The sequence below is a fragment of the Molossus molossus genome, unplaced genomic scaffold, assembly GCF_014108415.1.
Source record: "Molossus molossus isolate mMolMol1 unplaced genomic scaffold, mMolMol1.p scaffold_m16_p_5, whole genome shotgun sequence".
NCBI classification, from domain to species: Eukaryota; Metazoa; Chordata; class Mammalia; order Chiroptera; family Molossidae; genus Molossus; species Molossus molossus.
Window position 1 is genome coordinate 49,699,359 of NW_023425388.1, and position 17,999 is coordinate 49,717,357.

The 17,999-nt window shown below is 37.0% G+C and overlaps 2 protein-coding genes across 10 annotated transcripts in view; one reads left to right on the top strand and one right to left on the bottom strand.

Moving 5' to 3' along the window:
• Positions 1 to 17,999, top strand: part of VPS8 (VPS8 subunit of CORVET complex) — a 268,778-nt gene that overhangs the window by 160,038 nt on the left and 90,741 nt on the right. For all 9 annotated transcript variants that reach the window (XM_036243939.1, XM_036243937.1, XM_036243938.1 and 6 more), the window contains 4 exons: positions 3,731 to 3,878; positions 9,526 to 9,615; positions 11,691 to 11,733; positions 16,008 to 16,111. In XM_036243939.1, the coding sequence (XP_036099832.1) occupies positions 3,731 to 3,878; positions 9,526 to 9,615; positions 11,691 to 11,733; positions 16,008 to 16,111 (385 nt within the window). The remainder of the gene's footprint in view (positions 1 to 3,730; positions 3,879 to 9,525; positions 9,616 to 11,690; positions 11,734 to 16,007; positions 16,112 to 17,999) is intronic.
• On the bottom strand, positions 5,538 to 6,670 carry LOC118617891 (non-histone chromosomal protein HMG-14-like). The gene has a single exon (XM_036243946.1). The coding sequence runs from the start codon at positions 6,635 to 6,637 to the stop codon at positions 6,332 to 6,334; it is 306 nt and encodes a 101-aa protein (XP_036099839.1). The 5' UTR covers positions 6,638 to 6,670; the 3' UTR covers positions 5,538 to 6,331.

Below are 17,999 nucleotides of genomic sequence, written 5' to 3' on the forward strand. Positions count from 1 at the left end.
CCCTCCCACTCTACCTGAACAAAGAATGGAAAAATGTCCTCGGGTGAGGGAAAAAAAAATAATAATAATGCCAAACTGAAAAAATAACATAGCATTAAATAGTATGCATTATTGGGGAGGAAGAAATGTTCCTCTACCCTTCTTGGTTCTTTGGGCTGGTCTAATAATTAAATCTACATGAGACAGATTAACAAGAGAAAATAACCAAATTTAATTTCTTATGTGTGTATGGGAACCCCACATACATGAGAGTCAGAGATCCTACATGCTTGAGAGTTTCAAAACAGAAGTGAAATTGGGTATATTTGACATCATGAGCTAAGGAATGAGGTAAGGTGCCTGGGGCTTCAGATGAGAGAGGGTAATTCACAAGACGTCAAGAAGAGCAGATGTTCAATAATTCCATGTTTGCCCTGCCATATAAATAGGTAATCACTCTTAGCCCTGGCCAGTTTGGCTCAGCGGTTAGAGCGTCGGCCTGCGGTTCGGAGAGACCCGGGTTCGGTTCCCGCTAAGGGCACGTACTTCGGTTGCAGTTTGTCCCCGGCCCTGGTTGGTCGTGGGTGGCAGCCACTCGATGTGTCCCTTCACGTCGATGTTTCTCTCTCTCTCTCCCTTCCTCTCTCTCCCTCCCACTCTATCTGTACAAAAAATGGAAAAATATCCTCGGGTGAGGATAAAAAAAAAAATAGGTAATCACTCTTATATGGGCAAGGTTCTACTTAAAAATTATTTTTATTTAAATCCTCACCCAAGGATACTTTTTTCCATTTTTATCTTCAGATATAGTGGGTGGGAGGGAGGGAGGGAGGGACACATCTACTGGTTGCCTCCAGCATGACTCCGACCAGGGCCAGGGACGAACTGCAACCTAGGTACATGCCCTTGACCAGAATCGAACCTGGGACTCTTTGGTCCTCGGGCCAACGCTCTACCGCCGAGCAAAACCAGCCAGGGCTCCACTTTTAAAATTTTTAAGGGAAAGGTAAAAATTTCTCTTGAGCCTACAGAGTCTTGATTGACTTGAGCTCAAAATCTACATGCTAAAGTAGCATGTCTTGGAAAACCTGTTCTTAACTCCTTCAGCGCACATATATTTGTGTGTATGATTGGTTGTGTGTGTGTGTGTGTGTGTGTGTGTGCATGCGTGCGCACGAGCTACGTGCCCCTAGCGGGAACTAAACCCGGGACTCTGGTCCGCAGGTCGACGCTCAACAGCTAAGCCAAACTGGCCAGGGCTGTGTGTATGATTGAATGATAGTAAGAGGATATGGAGAGATGTAGATAGTTTAATGTTCACTGTATCCTTTGCCCCTATTATAAAACAAAAATTCAACTGAGTAAATTTAAAGAACTAATTGGCTTTATTGAACAATTTTGAATCAGGAGCATCCCATCTAGTAAACAGAGAGGTGCTCCGTGAAATTGTACAAAATGGGTTTTTATTGGCACAAACTGGGTGGGACAAGACGGTTATTAGCAAAAGAAAAGAAAGATTAGTTCAGGCCAGGGCACCTTTCTTTAAGTGGGGACTTACTGTTTTCTATAAATGATGATCAACGGCCCTTCTTTTCCTAGTGAAAGGCTTCAATTACAGGAGGAGGAATTATATTTAGATGCAGAAAATCTCCCAAATTAAGAGCTTTGTGACACTCAGCCCTGACCAGAAGTTGGGTGATGGACTCAATAAGTTCGGCTGCTTGGGGCTTTCTATACTTGCTAATGGGCTAATGCAGTATCTTCTCAAATTGGCTGTAAATGCCAAAGATGAAGTTTTCTTTTCTCTTCTCTTCTCTTCTCTTCTCTTCTCTTCTCTTCTCTTCTCTTCTCTTCTCTTCTCTTCTCTTCTCTTCTCTTCTCTTCTCTTCTCTTCTCTTCTCTTTTCTTTTCTGTATTTCACAACTGCCTTTAATGCAGGAGTGTGTTGAGTGACTGGCTGGCTATTCCCTGTGTAGACTACCACCTTAGTGTTCTTACCACATAACTTGAAAATTATCCATTAAGTGTCTATGGCCAACTACACTATAAACTTTGAGAGCAAAGACTGTTGCATTCATTGTTATTCCACAGCATTAGCATAACCTTGGCACATAAGGAGTAGATGCTCAGTAAATGTACATTGAATTGAACTTAACTGACTGGAAATCATAATTGGACTGCCTTCAAATGGAGGAAATCAATTATAGAATAGAGGGGTAAAACTTATAAGGACTAGGACAACTAAGTCAGATATGGCTAGGAATAAATCCTGTCAGAAAGGTCTACATGAAGAAAATAGAAGATTCACGTGATAAACCCAGGGAAATTATAGTTCTCTAGGTAGGATGAAGGTTGTGTCTCAATAGAACGTTATTAGGTGAAAGAGAAAATGAAATGCTAACCAATGTTTCTAGGCATTAAGGTGAGCCAGTGTACTTTTCAGATGTTTACACCATATTGTAGGTGGTAGCAATATTTTATCTATATCATACTTCTATTAATATGTCTTATAAATGCAAGACTATAGAGCATTAAGATTAGACAAAAGCATCTGCCAATGAATCACAGTATTTAATTCTTTCCAGACATTTATTGGCAAAACCCTTACAAGTACAGAAAATGTGAATGTACATCAAATCAGGCAAATCACCCAAATGAACAGATTTTGATACATTCATTTGTGAGGAAAATAATGTGTCTGCTGGGAAATTATTAGGCAGCATCAACATAATCAAAACTGTATCAGTCTTGCTTATAACTACAACTTGTTATATCCATTTCTCAAAGCTCTTTCTGTTAGTCATCTTTTAGATACCTGCTTTGCCACATACCCACTGCTAACTTTAATGGCTATCAAAATTAGCATAGTCTTGGTGCATAATAAATTAATGCTAAGTAAAAGTACACTGTTGTAGGCTTTGAGAACTCATTAGTGAGAAGATAACCTGGTACCTACCCTCACAGAGTTTATAATGTTTTAAAGAAGACAGATAATTAAAGAAGTAATTACAACACGGTGTGACTAGTGCTATGAGGGAAGCATAGTAGAGACAGCTGTTTAGACTGGAAGATGGTATATATATTTAATATATATATATACACACACACACACATATACATACATATAGATAGATAGAGATATATAATATTTACTCGTGAATCAAATTGTTTAAAGTGAATTGGGTCATCTGTTCCTTTTAGAGCAACAGTACAACTTTTGGTATGATTTATTGGAACCTCCACTGAATATTACTTCCTTAATTATTCAATGTAAACTGAGCAATATTGTGATTTAGAGTGCCTCTTATATAATATACAGTTCAACCTAATAATCTAAGTAACAGTGAGATTTTTAATTCATGATTTTTTTACCTGACCAAAAGGTACTCTTGGTTGTTTTTTAGTTTTGTTTTGTTTTTTCCTCACCTGAGGACATTTTTTTTTTTTTTTTGGATTTGTCTTAAGATAGAGCAGGAGGAAGAGAGAAAGAGAAACATTGATGTGAGAGAGTCACATCGACTGGTTGCCACCTACACAACCCCAACTGGGGCCGGGGACAAACTGCAACCAACTTAAGTGCCCTTAGTGGGAACCGAACCTGGGACTCTCTGATCCACAGGCTGATGCTCTAACCACTGATACAAACTGGCCATGGCAGTAGTCTTGGTTTTAAGATAACATACTTTTTTTACATATAGCTTTAATTGTAGATGTGATTAAATGATGCTACTCTTGCTTTTTATGTTTTCAGGGAAGGTATTCATGTAAATCCAGAGTTGCTGCAAATATCTCCCTGTATTACTGAGTGGTTCATTGAGCTGTTGTGTCAGTTCAACCCAAACCAAGTCATAGAGACATTGCAAGTCCTTGAGGGCTACCGCCTAGAAGAAACTATCCAGGTAAGACCGTAATGGAAAGAAAACAAGAATATACTTTTCTTAATGATTCACCACTTTACAAATAAACAAAGGGAGACTCATATATTAAATTACTTGCCTAAGCTCATAGCTAGTAAGTGGTTAGCACCTGAGATTGAACCCAGTCTGATCGTAGTGCATGCTTTTCATTGCTGTGATAATAAACTGCTTTCACATGTATTCTGGTAAAATCAAAAACACATGTCCATCATTGTTATTAATCAAGCTTCACAGACATTCTAGCCAACATGAGAAACATAAAAAGGAATACAGTAAAAATATGAAAAGGAAAAAGACAAGCTCTTGTTTGCAGGTACTGGTTACATAGTCTGGTGCACTAAGACTTAATAAGCTGAATGGCATTTCAGTGGCCTTAGCTCAGTCATTGCCTTGATTCTCTTCCCTATTTTTGTTTCCAAATGAAGATGTATATACATATGTGCATTTACACTTATTCTAATCTTCTAAAAGAGGCTAGCATGTTCCCCGTTTAAAATTTGTTACCATTAAATACTTATGAAACAGGAATCTGTATTTTCTGCATCTACCTCCTGAAATGCCAAACACTTAAATTTTTTAAAATTATGAAATATTTCAAATATGTAGAAGTGTGCAGAAAGAACATCAAATACATATGCACCCACCAAACCAATTTTAATTTTGCCATACTGGCTTCAGATATTTATTGTTTTGTTGGTTTTTGTTGTTTGGTTTCTGAAATAAAGCATCTTTTGTCATGTCCCCCTCTCGCCCCTGAGGGCACCACTAGACTGAAGATGGGAAATGTATCCTTCCCATCCATGTTGTTTATTTTTCATATATATGGGGTGGGGCAAAAGTAGATTAACAGTTGTTTGCATGGAAAATAATATAATAATTAATAATAATGCAAGAATAAACGGTTTCATGTACTCACAACTGTAAACCTACTTTTGGTCCACCCTACTGTATTTATCTTTAAAATATAAGAAAATATAAGATGCGGGTTTTTTTGGTTTTTTTTAACTTTCCATACCAGTTAAGATGCAGTTTTATATGTTTTTAAACTTTGTGTTAATGATATCATACAGTACATATCCTATGGCAGATTGCTTTTGTCATTAATTTTTTTAATCTGTCAATTTTTATACATTTAAATATAGTTCATTCATTTTAATGGTCATATAATAGTCTATTGAATGGCTGTGGCACAGTTTATATCTTACCTATTCATAAATATTCAGATTGTTTCCAGTCTATTGCCATTATAAACAACGCCACATTAGCTGTCAGGTTTCTCTAAGCACTATACCTGGAATTGGAATTCTTTGGATAACAGAGTAATTTAATTCTACTGATAAGGCTGAGCTGATTTCTTATTTGTTTCTTGATCATTAGTGTGTGCTATTTGCTGTTTGTTCTCATTCTTGCTAATTCCTAGTATTTTTAGGAATTATTGTTTATTTTTGCCAGTGGGATGTCATTGAATATCTTTATACATGACATTGAATATCTTTTCATATGTTTAATGAGCCTTTGGATTTTCTTTTCTCTGAATTATCTATTCATATTTTTTTGACTGAGATTTTGCCCTTCTCTGACTGATTTCTAGAAGTTCTTTCTAATTTCTAGATCTCTAATCCTTTGATGATTTTTTTTTCATAATTGAGATTTTATTGTTTGTTTTGAGGATAAGTACACAGACATTTCAATTTGTACACAATTCTTAACATACGTACCAAAAATGTAAAGTCATGTAGTTATGATTCTTTTCTAAACTGTTATTCCAGTGACTTTCCAGCTTAAAATTTGGAGGCTAATTTTCCTCAAGAGTATCAAGTACCAATATCTTCAAATGTTGATACGCTGTTACATCAAAGTCCCACTAATTCACAACTTAATATCATATATACTACATAATCAAATTTTCAATCTTTCACAGCACATTAACAAGGTTACTAGGAAAACTGGACTACCACGCCAAAGATGTTACAGAGTGCACGGACTTCCGACAGGGAGAGCCAAGATCAAGGAGTGGTTTCTTTAGGAAACAATTATACCAAAAACATGGGAATAGAAGTAATTTAAAATGTTCAAGACATATTAAATGCACAACTGACTCCAAACTGCCATTTAGTATGCTTTGTATTACAGGATATAAAAACCTCCCCCATCTATGGAATGTTAAGCTGACACCCAAGACAATCAAAGCCTCCCATATTCAATATCCCACTATTTTCTGGTTGTACCAAAAAATAAACAACCAGCAAATGATTTCACCTCTTAAAAATAAGCATTTACACTTAAAAAAATGGGATGAGGTGGAATTCCCTCCTTCTTAAAAATGTTTCTAGAGCTACTAAAAAACTTGCATTTACAAAATAGTTGATAAAAATATTCCTCTGGATTGTACAAGAAGGGAGACAGGGACCACTGATAAGACATGGTATATGATATTAATCAGACTTGGCTTCTTTCTCTCCTGCTTCCTCTGAGGCTGGACTCCCCTCGTTTTTAGTTTCTCCATTTTCCGCAGGTAGATCTTCTTTAGGTTCCTGATCAGCCACTTCGGCCTGCTTTCCCTCTGTTCCCCTTTTCCCTTTCGTGTGCACTTTCTTGTCTGCAGATTTATCCTTTCCCGCCGCCTTTTTTGGCTTCGGTTCCACTTTTGCAGGAGCAGGTTTGGCTGACAACCTCGCCGACCTCCTCTTGGGCTCCTCCTTGGCTGCCCCCTTGGCGGAGCTAACCTTCCTCTTGGGCATCGTGGCAGCGGGGCGGGTGCGTGCTGAGTGCCTGGGGGATGATTTTATATGTTGAAGTCATCTTTCCATCTCTTGCAGCATATCTTTTTTTTTTTTTCATCCTCACCCGAGGACATTTTTTTTTCCATTTTTTGTTCAGATAGAGTGGGAGGGAGAGAGAGAGAGAGAGAGAGAGAGAAACATCAACGTGAAAGGGACACATCGAGTGGCTGCCACATGCATGACCAACCAGGGCCGGGGACAAACTGCAACCGAGGTACATGCCCTTAGCGGGAACCGAACCCGGGCCTCTCTGGACTGCAGGCCGACGCTCTAACCGCTGAGCCAAACCGGCCAGGGCTACAACATATTTTTTAACTTAGTTTTTATTGACTTTTTTTTTTTTATCCTCACCCAAGTATTTTTTTTTTAAATTGATTTTAGAAAGAGAGGAAGGGGGAGAGAGAGAGAGAAACATCAATGTGAAAGAGAAACATCGATCAGTTTGCCTCCTGCACAGCTCTGAACAGGGATCAAATCTGGAACCTAGGTATATGCTTTGACTGGGAATCGAACCCGCAGCCTTTTGTTGTATGGGACGATGCACCAGCCAGGGCTTAGTGACTTCTTTTTAATTTCTCAGTCTTTTCCTTTAATGTTTAATTTTTTGTGTATCAGTCATATTTCCTTCTGACTTTGATGGCATAAAGGATATCCTCTTTTATGAGTTTTATAGGTTAGCTTTTAATCCATATGGAATTTATTTTTGCAAACAGATCAAGAGAGGGATTTACATATTTTTTTTCATGTGATGGCTAATGGTTCATGTGGCATTTTACTGTCCTTTCCTTACTGATGTGTAATGCCATACAGTCATATACCAAACTTCCAAATGTACAAGGATCTGTTTGTGGATTCTGTTCTGTTCCTTTGATTATTTGTCTTTTTCTGTACCCATACCACATATTTTATTAATATAGGTTTAAAGTAAGGCTTTTTATTTGAAAGAAGAGTCTTCTCTTTCTTTAAAACTCTTGGCTACCCTTACCTCCTACTGTTCCACATCAATTTAAGAATCAGATTGCCAGGTTCCTTTAAAAAACATTCTTCTGGAATTTTGATGAAAAGAATATGTTGAATTTATAGATTATTTTGGGGAAGACTGACATCTTATAGTGTTGTCCTCACATTCAGAAACATGGTTATCTTTTTTTTTTTTTTAATTGATTTTTTGGAGAGAGAGGAAGGGAGAGAGAGATAGAAACATTTCTGTGAAAGAGAGACATCGATCGGCTGCCTCCAGCACACCCCACACTGGCAATCAAGCCTGCAACCCAGGCATGTGCCCTGCCCGGGAATCGAACCAGGACCTCTCAGTCCATGGGACAACGCTCAATCTACTGAGCCACACCAGCTGGGCTAGTTACCTTTTTAAAATGCCTTTTATGCTCTTTGGTAAGATTGTATAACTTTATATAATATTCTGCATAAGGTTCTTGCACACTTTTTTTTGGTTATTCCTCACCTGAGGATATTTTTTCATTGATTTTTTTAGAGAGAGTGGAAGGGAGGCAGGGAGGGAGGGAGGGAAGACAGAGAGAGAAAGAGAGAGTGAAAGAGAGAGAGAGAGAGAGAGAGAGAGAGAGAGAGAGAGAGAGACATCAGTGTGAGAGAGACACATCAATTGGTTGTCTCCTGCACAACCCTGTAGGACCAGGGATTGAACCTGCAACCCAGGTACATGCCCTTGACCAGGAATCAAGCCCAAGACCCTTTGGTCTATGGGTTGATGCTGTAACCATTGAGCGACACCAGCCAGGGCTTGCACATATTTTCTTAAATTTGTTCCTAGGTACTTATACTTTGGTTAGCATTTTGAAAGGCAGTTTCTGAAGTGACATTATTATTGATTATTGCTGCAGTATGTTGTTAATTTTTGTACATTGTTTTGTGTCTGGCAACCAGGCTAAATTCTTTTTTTATTCAATAGTTTTTAGATTTTATTTTATGACAACAATATTTTCTAGGCATAATGGCAGTTTGTTTTTGTTTTGTTTTTTTCCAATCTTATACTTTTTTCTTTATCTTATCGGATATCTAGGAGCTCTAGAATATTTTGAATAGAAGCAGTAGTAGTATGCATTCTTGCCTTGTTCCTGATTTAAAAGGGAATGTGTCTAACATTTTACATTAAATATAGGGCTTATTGTAAGATTTTGATAGATCATTTTTATTAAGTTAAGAACGTTCCATTTCCAGTATGGGTAAGAATGTTTTGTATTGTTTTGGTTTTTGTCAAGAATGGGTACCATTTTATCTGCATTTATTGAGATGATCATGTTTTTCTCCTTTGATCTGTTAACCTGTTAATATGTTCTTTGTGCCTTTCCTTTTTCTTACTCCTAAGAAAGTTTTGGTCTGCTTTACAAGTCTTTCCAAAGAATAATTTTGAATTTGCTAACTCTATTATTTTTTACTCATTAGAAACTCTTAGTTTATTAATTTTTATTTAGAGCCAACATGTTGATATGTAGTGTTTTTGTTCTAAATATTTTGTGTATAATTATACTTACCAATTTATGGTTTATATTATTACTATTTGTGTATTACTATTCTTTATGTAATAATATAATACGTATTACCTTTACTCCAATGGATATGCCTCATTTATGTGTGTAACAATTTAAGTAAATAAGTGGAAAGTCATAACTGTACTTGGTCTAGTCCAAATCCAAAATAGGACACTATAAGACCAAAAGTCAAGAATTTGCATATTATACTATAAAGTAGCACACTACCAATGTATGAATTCATTATTTATTATGTTGGGTTTGTTTCATCCTCAGTGGGACCTTCTCACTTCACAAGCAAGATTCATGAACAAAAGTCTATCTTTTCTTCTTTCCTAGATTACACAGAAGTATCAACTTCATGAAGTCACTGCCTATCTATTAGAAAAGAAAGGAGATATTCATGGTGCCTTCTTAATAATGCTAAAGGTAACATTTTACTACATTTGTTTTGTCATGTTTCTGTCCCTTTATTCATTAGTGTGTCTCTTTTTTGAAATATAATTGACGTTTTCATCAATTCATCACCCGAGAACATTTTTCGATATTTTGTTCAGATAGAGTGGGAGGAAGAGAGAGAGAGAGAAACATCGACGTGAAAGGGACACATCGAGTAGTTGCCACCCGCACGACCCTACCAGGCTGGGGACAAACCAAAACCGAGGTATGTGCCCTTAGCAGGAACCAAACCCAGGTCTCTCTGGACCTCAGGCTGACACTCTAACCACCGAGCCAAACTGGCCAGGGCTCATCAGTCCATCTTAATTTCTTATGTTTCAAAGTAAGTTACAGGCAATAGTACATTTTACCTCAATGTTTTTATCATGCATGTCATTAACTAGAGTTCAGTATTTCTTTGTAGTACTTTTTAAAGGTAAAATTTATGTACAATATAATACATGAATCTTAAAAGTACCATTTGATGAGTTTTGATAAATGCATGCACCTGTATAACCCTAGTCCCTAGCAAGGTAGAGGACATTACCTTCACCCCAGAAAGTTCGCTCATGCTTCTTCACAGTCAGTTTCCACTTCCATTCCCCTGGAGGTGATCACTCTTCTGACTTTCTCCCCACCGTGGATTAGTTTAGCCTTTTTTACTCATTCATATTAATGGAATCATTCAATAGGTTTTCTTATATAATTCCTCTTGCACCCAGCATGATTTTTTTGAGATGTGTCTCTGTTATTGGATATATTAGTTTGTCTCTTTTATTACTGAGCAGTATATAATTGTATGAATATACCACGGTTGGATCATTCTTCTGTTGATTGACACCTGGAGTAGTTCTAGTTTTTGGCTATTATGAATAAAGCTGCTGTAATCACTCTTGTACAAAAATGTTTTTATTTCTCTGGAGTCAGTACCAAGGAGTGAATTGCTGGGTAACCAAATAGGTGTAGGTTTAGTTTTATAAGAAGTTATTAGACCTCTTTCCAAAGTGGTTGTAGCATTTTATGTTCTGCCAATAATGTATGAGTGTTTTTTGGTTGCTCCACATTCTTACCAACAGTTTGGTGTTCTATCAATGTTTGAAAAAAAATTGATTTTCATTCTTTTAATTGTTGTAACATATACATAACGTGGAATTTACCATGTGAGTGGCATTGTGTATATTTACATTGTTGTGCAGCCATCACCACCATCCATCTCCAGAATTTTTTTTGACTTCTCACAAACCCATTAGACAGTTACTTCCTGTTTTTTGCTACCGCTAGCCCCTGGAAACCACCATTGTACTTTTCAGCTCTATGAATTTGATTACTATAGGTATCTCATATAAATGCAGTCATAGAGTATTTGTCTTTTTGGGTCTAGCTTATTATACTTAGCATAATGTCTTGAGGGCCTGAGCTGCATGGCAGTGGTGGTGGAGAGGGAAGAGGATGTGAATTTGAGAACTTACTGATTATTTTAATGCAGTATAGGGTGAATGAGAGGGAGTAGTTAATGACGATTCTATGATTTTTTGCTTAACATTAACCTTTAAGAGACCTCAAGAAAAGGAGCACATTTTTGGTAGAAGGGATATATGAAAGTTAGCTGTAGTATATATTAAGAGGCCTTTGTAATATCAATATCTGAGGATCTAGAATTCAGTACATCATTTCAGAGATGTCACATTCAAGGCTGTGCTCCATGCTCCGGGGATAGACTTGTCATGTCCTTTTTTCTTCCCACTCACCCCTTTTTTCTCATAACCCAATCTGAATTTTATTCTATTATCCAAAGCATGGATAAATTCTAATCCTCATTACTATACCTCGGGAGTCAGTGATGACTATGTGGGTAGCACAACAGAAGCAGAAGTGGGGCATAGTAAGTAATACTTGCTATTTTGGGTCCCTTCCAATACTGCTAGCTATGCTTATGCACCAGAATTCTTTCCTGAATGACAGGGATCATTCTTAATAACTGCTGTTTCCTGGGTTTTTCTTTAAAATATGTCAATTTAATTATTTGGTGGATTAGAAATAAAAGTGTTCCTTTCTTTACCTCCTAGAGACTACAGAGCAAACTTAAAGAGATAACGCATCAAGATGAAAGTAAGTTCTTGAGTGTAATTTACAGCTTCTTTTTTATTTACCCCATGTGTTTAAAGATATTAACTAATAAACTGCATTTATTAAGTACATTGTTCTACATAATTACTATACTACTTCAAACATTGATCTCAATTGTAACTTGTGTCCAAAGGCTCATAATAGGAAAACATATAAACCATGTGGCTTTGTAAAGCTAATTATCAGTGGAGTTAAGTATACAGAAAATTAGGCAGTCTTCACTGGTATTGAATTTTGGTTATATTTTTGTAGTTATGATTTGGTTGTTATAAATGAGGTCTTAAAAATTACTATAATGTGCTGAATAACAACAAGATAGAAAGCTTCTAATCAGTAAGTAATAACTAGAGTTTCTGTGCTGAATTTATATAATTTTAGCATAAAGCAATAAAACCTGACAGTTTAGCATCTTGAATGGTTTTGTCACAGATAGATATATAATTACCATTGTATTACTTGATATTTAAAAAAATTATTGTATAAGATTATGGTAAAATATGCTACACAAAGTTCACCATTTTAACCATTTTTAAGTATGCAGTATAGTGACATTAAATACACTTACATTGTTAGGCAGGCATCACCACCATCCATCTCCAGAATTTTCAACTTCCCACACTGAAACTCTATACCCATTAGACAGTTCCTCCCCATTCTTGCCTCCCCACTCAGCCCTTGGCAACCACTATTCGTTTTCTGACTCTGAATTTGATTACTCTTGGTATCTTATATAAGTGGAACCACATGGTTTTTGTCCTTTTGGGTCTAAGTTATTACATTTAACATAATGTCTTCAAGATTTATCTATGTTGTAACACATATCAGAATTCCATTCTTTCTAAAGTCTGAATAATATTCCATTTATGTATCTAGCACATTTTGTATCCATTTATTGATCAGTGGATACTTGGGTTACTTCCACTTTTGACTATTATGAATAATGCTGCTATGAACATGGGTATACATATATCTTTCCAAGTCCTTGCTTTCATATCTTCTGGTATATACCCAGAAGTAGGATTGCTGCATTAAATGGTAATTCTACTTTGAATTTTTTGAGGAGCCACCATAATGTGTTCCACAGTGGCTGTATTATTTTACATTTCCACCAGCAATGCACAGGGGTTTCAGTTTCTCCACATCCTCACCAACAATTGTTATTTTCTATTTTCTTGATGGTGTCTCATTGTGCAATTCCCTAATGATTAGTAATGTTGAGCATCTTTTCCATGTGCTTATTGGCCATTCTCTGAAGAAATATCTATTTAAATCCTTTGCCCACTTTGGCCCTGGCCAGTTTGGCTCAGTGGTTAGAGCGTCGGCCTGCGGTCTGGAGAGACCCGGGTTCGGTTCCCGCTAAGGGCACGTACTTCGGTTGCAGTTTGTCCCCGGCCCTGGTTGGTCGTGCGGGTGGCAGCCACTCGATGTGTCCCTTTCACGTCGATGTTTCTCTCTCTCTCTCTCCCTCTCTCTCTCTCCCACTCTATCTGTACAAAATTTGGAAAAATGTCCTCGGGTGAAGATAAAAATAAATAAATAAATAAATAAATCCTTTGCCCACTTTGGAATTGAAATATTTGTTTTTCTATTACTTGACATTTTCAAAATAGCCCTCCCAAACTTCAAAGAATCTCTCGATGGGTGGTTTTTGGATTGTCCTGCCTCTTTAATGCACCAACACATTTTTTGGACCCCTTGGCCCACATAGTCCCCTAAATACCAGTACCCTAATTCTCTGTATATTATTTATTTTTACAACCTCAATAAACACTTGGCTGATTTTTCCATATTTAGTTCTACTAAACATTTAATTACTATTTTTATACTGTCTGTATGTGTGAATTTGACTACATTAGGTTTGTTCCATTTATGAATTTTTCTTTTTTAATTTAGTATTATGAGAATAATTTTTTCAGAGATTACATGAAAGATTGAGGGGAAAAGTAAGAAGAATATTTTCCCAAATCACTACAATAATTTGCAGGGGATATGTCTAGAAAAACCAGTTTTTTTAATTCCCATGAAGATAAATTTCTCAATGGTGGTCTCATACCCACCACTTACTTTCAGATTCAATTTTGACAGCATGCTTAAGAATTTTGGAGGATTTGCAAATTGCAGTACATTCTGCTAGCTAAAACACAGCCCTCACCCAAAAAACTAGAGTCTTGTGAAGGAGACAGATATATAAATAAAAATGTCTGGTACAGGTAGAATCAAATATTATAAAAGAGGTACAGTAAGAGTGGCAAAGGATTGTGGAAAATTAAAGAACTATTTGTGACTGATGAATCAAAGGTACTTTTATGGAAGATGTGACCTTTGAAGAATTAAGATTGGAATGATGAATAGGAGTTTGAAAGGCAAAAAGCAGGAAAGAGCCTTCTGTACCAAGAAGAACATGAACCTGGAAGTGTCTGGCCAGCCACCTCAGGGAGTGAGAATGATCTGTTCATGTGGGAGCACAGAGTATGAGAAGATGAGCGAGCTAGAGTGTTTACTATGTTTACTTAGGGTCAGAGGTTTACTTACATTCTGTTTTTATTTATTTTTTAAATATGTTTTTATTTATTTTAGAGACAGTGGAAAGGAGAGAGAGAGAGAGAGAGAGAGAGAGAGAGAGAGAGAGAAGCATCGATGATGAGAAACATCCCATCAGCTGACTCCTGCACACCCGCTACTAGAGAGTAAGCATGTGCTCTGACTGGGAATTGAACTATGGACCCTTCGGTGCATGGGACAATGCTCAACCAACTGAACCACACCAGCCAGGGCCTTACATTTTATTCTTTTTTTTTTTTTTTTAAATACTATTTGTTGTTGTTGTTAATCCTCACCCAAGAATATTTTTCCACTGATTCTTAGATAGTGTGGGAGGGAGGCGGGGAGGGAGAGAGAGAAAAAAAACATTGACGTGAGAAAGGCACATCGGCCCTGGGGTCAGGGATCGAACCTGCAATTGAGGTATGTGCCCTTGACTGGAAATCAAACCCACAACTCTTTGGTTCATGAGCTGATGCTGCAACTGCTACATTTTGTTCTTAAAATTAAAAGTCTTTGATGGTTTTTATGGATGGGTTTATGATGTGTTTGTACTTGTGCTTAAAAAAAAATTTTAGTGACAGTATGAAAGAGAATGAGGGAGGCAAGATTTAGAAGCCAAAAGTTGACTTAAAAGGCGCTTACAATAGTGCAGATGAGGTGATGAAGATCTCTGCTAGGGTAAAGTAGTTGGCATGTGAGAGTGTGGAAGTAGAAGTCACAAAATGGGCAACTTATTTGAATGTGTGGGTAAACAAGAGGGAGGCATCAGTGATGGAAGTTTTGTAAACTGGCTGACTTAACGATGACGGTTTCATGAACTTAGTTTGGAAATATAGGGGGGAGAACAAATGTAAAGTGAGAAAAATGTCTTGGGTTTTGCACATAATAAAGTTCAAGGTGATTTCAGGGCATCAATGCAAAGATGTCTAGAGACTGTTGAAAATTCAACCTGCAGATTATGAAAGGAATAGGGCTAGAGCTGTATATTTGAAAGTTATTAGCAAGGATGTGAGTTACAGTCATAAGAATGACTGAAATTATTGAAAATGAAAAGGAAAGGTCCTAAAATAGTCTCTTGGAGGAATACCCACATTTAAGAGACAGAGGAAGAAATGATAAAGCAAGAAAGGTGAAAGAATTTCGCTGATCTACAAAGACATGATTGAGGATTTTCCATAGCTAAAGCATATAAAAATGCTAATTTTGGTGTGCTTTATATGTCATATGAATGTCAAACATTGATATGGAAAACTGTTGTAGAGAATCACCTGTTCTTTGTTCTTTTTAAAAAAAATTTTTTTTTATTCTCACCCTAGGGCATTTTTCCATTTTTTGTTCAGATAGAGTGGGAGGGAGAGAGAGGAAGAGAGAGAGAGAAACATCAACGTGAAAGGGACACATCAAGTGGCTGCCACCCGCACGACCCAACCAGGGCCGGAGACAAACTGCAACCAAGGTACATGCCCTTAGTGGGAACCAAACCCGGGTCTCTCTGGACCACAGGCCGACGCTCTAACCACTGAGAAAAACTGACCAGGGCAAGAATCACTTGTTTTTTAATCAACTAAATCTTGATAATCAATTCTCATGGATGGTTATATACTAGAAAAAAAATAAGGGTATACAGAGAAAATTTTTTTCAATTTTTACAGAAGCTTTGAGATTATCATTAATACATTCTTAAGTGATGTTAACAATTTTTCTGAACCTAGATACCAAAGAGGATCCCTCATTGAAGGATATTGAAGATACCATGGTAGAGACAATTGCCCTTTGCCAGAGAAATTCACATAATTTGAACCAGCAGCAAAGAGAGGTAGGAGAATGACTACTTAGGCATTTAAAAGTCTGTTCTTGTCTGAAACCAGGAATTAATTTTATTTTAATTGCCCTTTCAGCTACCTGAATTCAATTTAACTGATTTTAATCACTGTTTAGCTCTCCCAGGAGTAAAAGACTCCCAACATTATTATGAGGAGTGTCTGTCCTCTTTGTTCACACAAAAAGCTTTACATTCTTAGATTTGGCTGTGTTGCAAAACTTAAGTGTGTGAATACTAGATGTCCTTGTTCTCGTTGGACTGAGATTTTGTGTATTCTGTGTAGTGGTATTGTGGACATGTCACCATTTATCATCTCTTCCATTCCCCATGGATGGAAGTGAGCATGAAGAACCAGAGGAAAACCCTCAGGGACACAGAGAATGCTGGAAAAGGTCAAAGAAGGTTTTGACATAGTAGTTCTCAACCTTGGCTGCACCTTAGAGTCACATGGGGAGCTCTGAAAAATCCCAGCACTCAGATTGCACCCCAGGTCAATTAAACTAAAGTCTCTGTGGCTGTGATGCAGTCATCAGTATGAGGTAAAATTTCCCACATGATTCCACTGTGCAGCCCAGGTTGGAAGCATGGCTATAACAGATTCCAGACTGCAAAAAGGAAGAACAGAACTGAAGGAGGAATACTTGAGTACCTGCGCAGGTGGGAGTTACAGCAGTGAAGCAGAAGCTAAGGGGACGAGCGAGATATGACTTGACAGCAAAATTCTGCAGTAGTTTTAAGAAGTCAAGTTGGCAGCGTGGTGCGGCATAACTCCTCTGGCACCTGCCCCTCCAGCTGTGGCCTCTGGCTTGACACCACCAGCTTCTTTCCACTGCCTGGTTTTCTGAAATGGGAAGAAGGGTGACTGTTTCATGTATAGTTAGCCATACATGCTACAATGGAAATAATAAACTTGATATGTTTTCTGTTCTTATGAGATGGGTAAATTTCCCCTTTATGTTTTTGTCAAGGATTTTTTAAGGTCATAAATTTTGAAAACTCATTAGAATATGAGCTGTGTATAACAAGTACATTTACATAATATATGTGGGTATTTTTTCTTTATAAAAAAAATTTTGTGTGAAAGATTAACTACCCATCACTTTTTTTTAAATCCTGCAATTTATACTGAAGGATGTTACAAAAAAAATTACTTTGTGTCCATCCTATAATCCAGAAATAACCATCATTATAATTTGGTGAATATCACTCTAGATATTTTTTATCTGCCTAAGTTAACATAATTTTAGAAAAATTGGATCAAATAATGCTTTAAAAAATAGATGTAGAATTCAATCTCATCTAGGAAGCATATGTAAAACTGAGGAATTGCTGATTTTCAAATATTTCTTCACCATACTACCTCTTAATAAATCTCACTGAAGTTTAAAAACATCTGAACTGCAATAGATTAGAATTATTATGTTTGTAATTACATTTCAGTTTTTACAATATCTGATTCCAAGCCAGTAAGGAAATTCGCATGAACTCACTTTCGCTAACCTCTCTTCTCCAACCATCTTAATTAATTAGTTATGTAATTTTACTTTATTAAGTTTAATAATACATTCTTTTCTGAATCCATCATCTTTATTCAAATGAATAATGGGCTTCACACCAGGCTTTTTGCCATGATTTTTCCATCCTAAGTTTTTATTTTCATTTATCTTGTGGTTAGCTGGCTATAATTTGGACATGGTTTTATATATATTTCTTTTTATTCCTTACCCGAAGACATTTTCCATTTTTTGTTCAGATAGAGTGGGAGGGAGAGAGAGAGAGAGAAACATCGATGTGAAAAGGACACATCGAGTGGTTGCCACCCACACGACCCAACCAGGGCCGGGACGAACTGCAACCGAGGTACATGCCCTTACAGGAACCG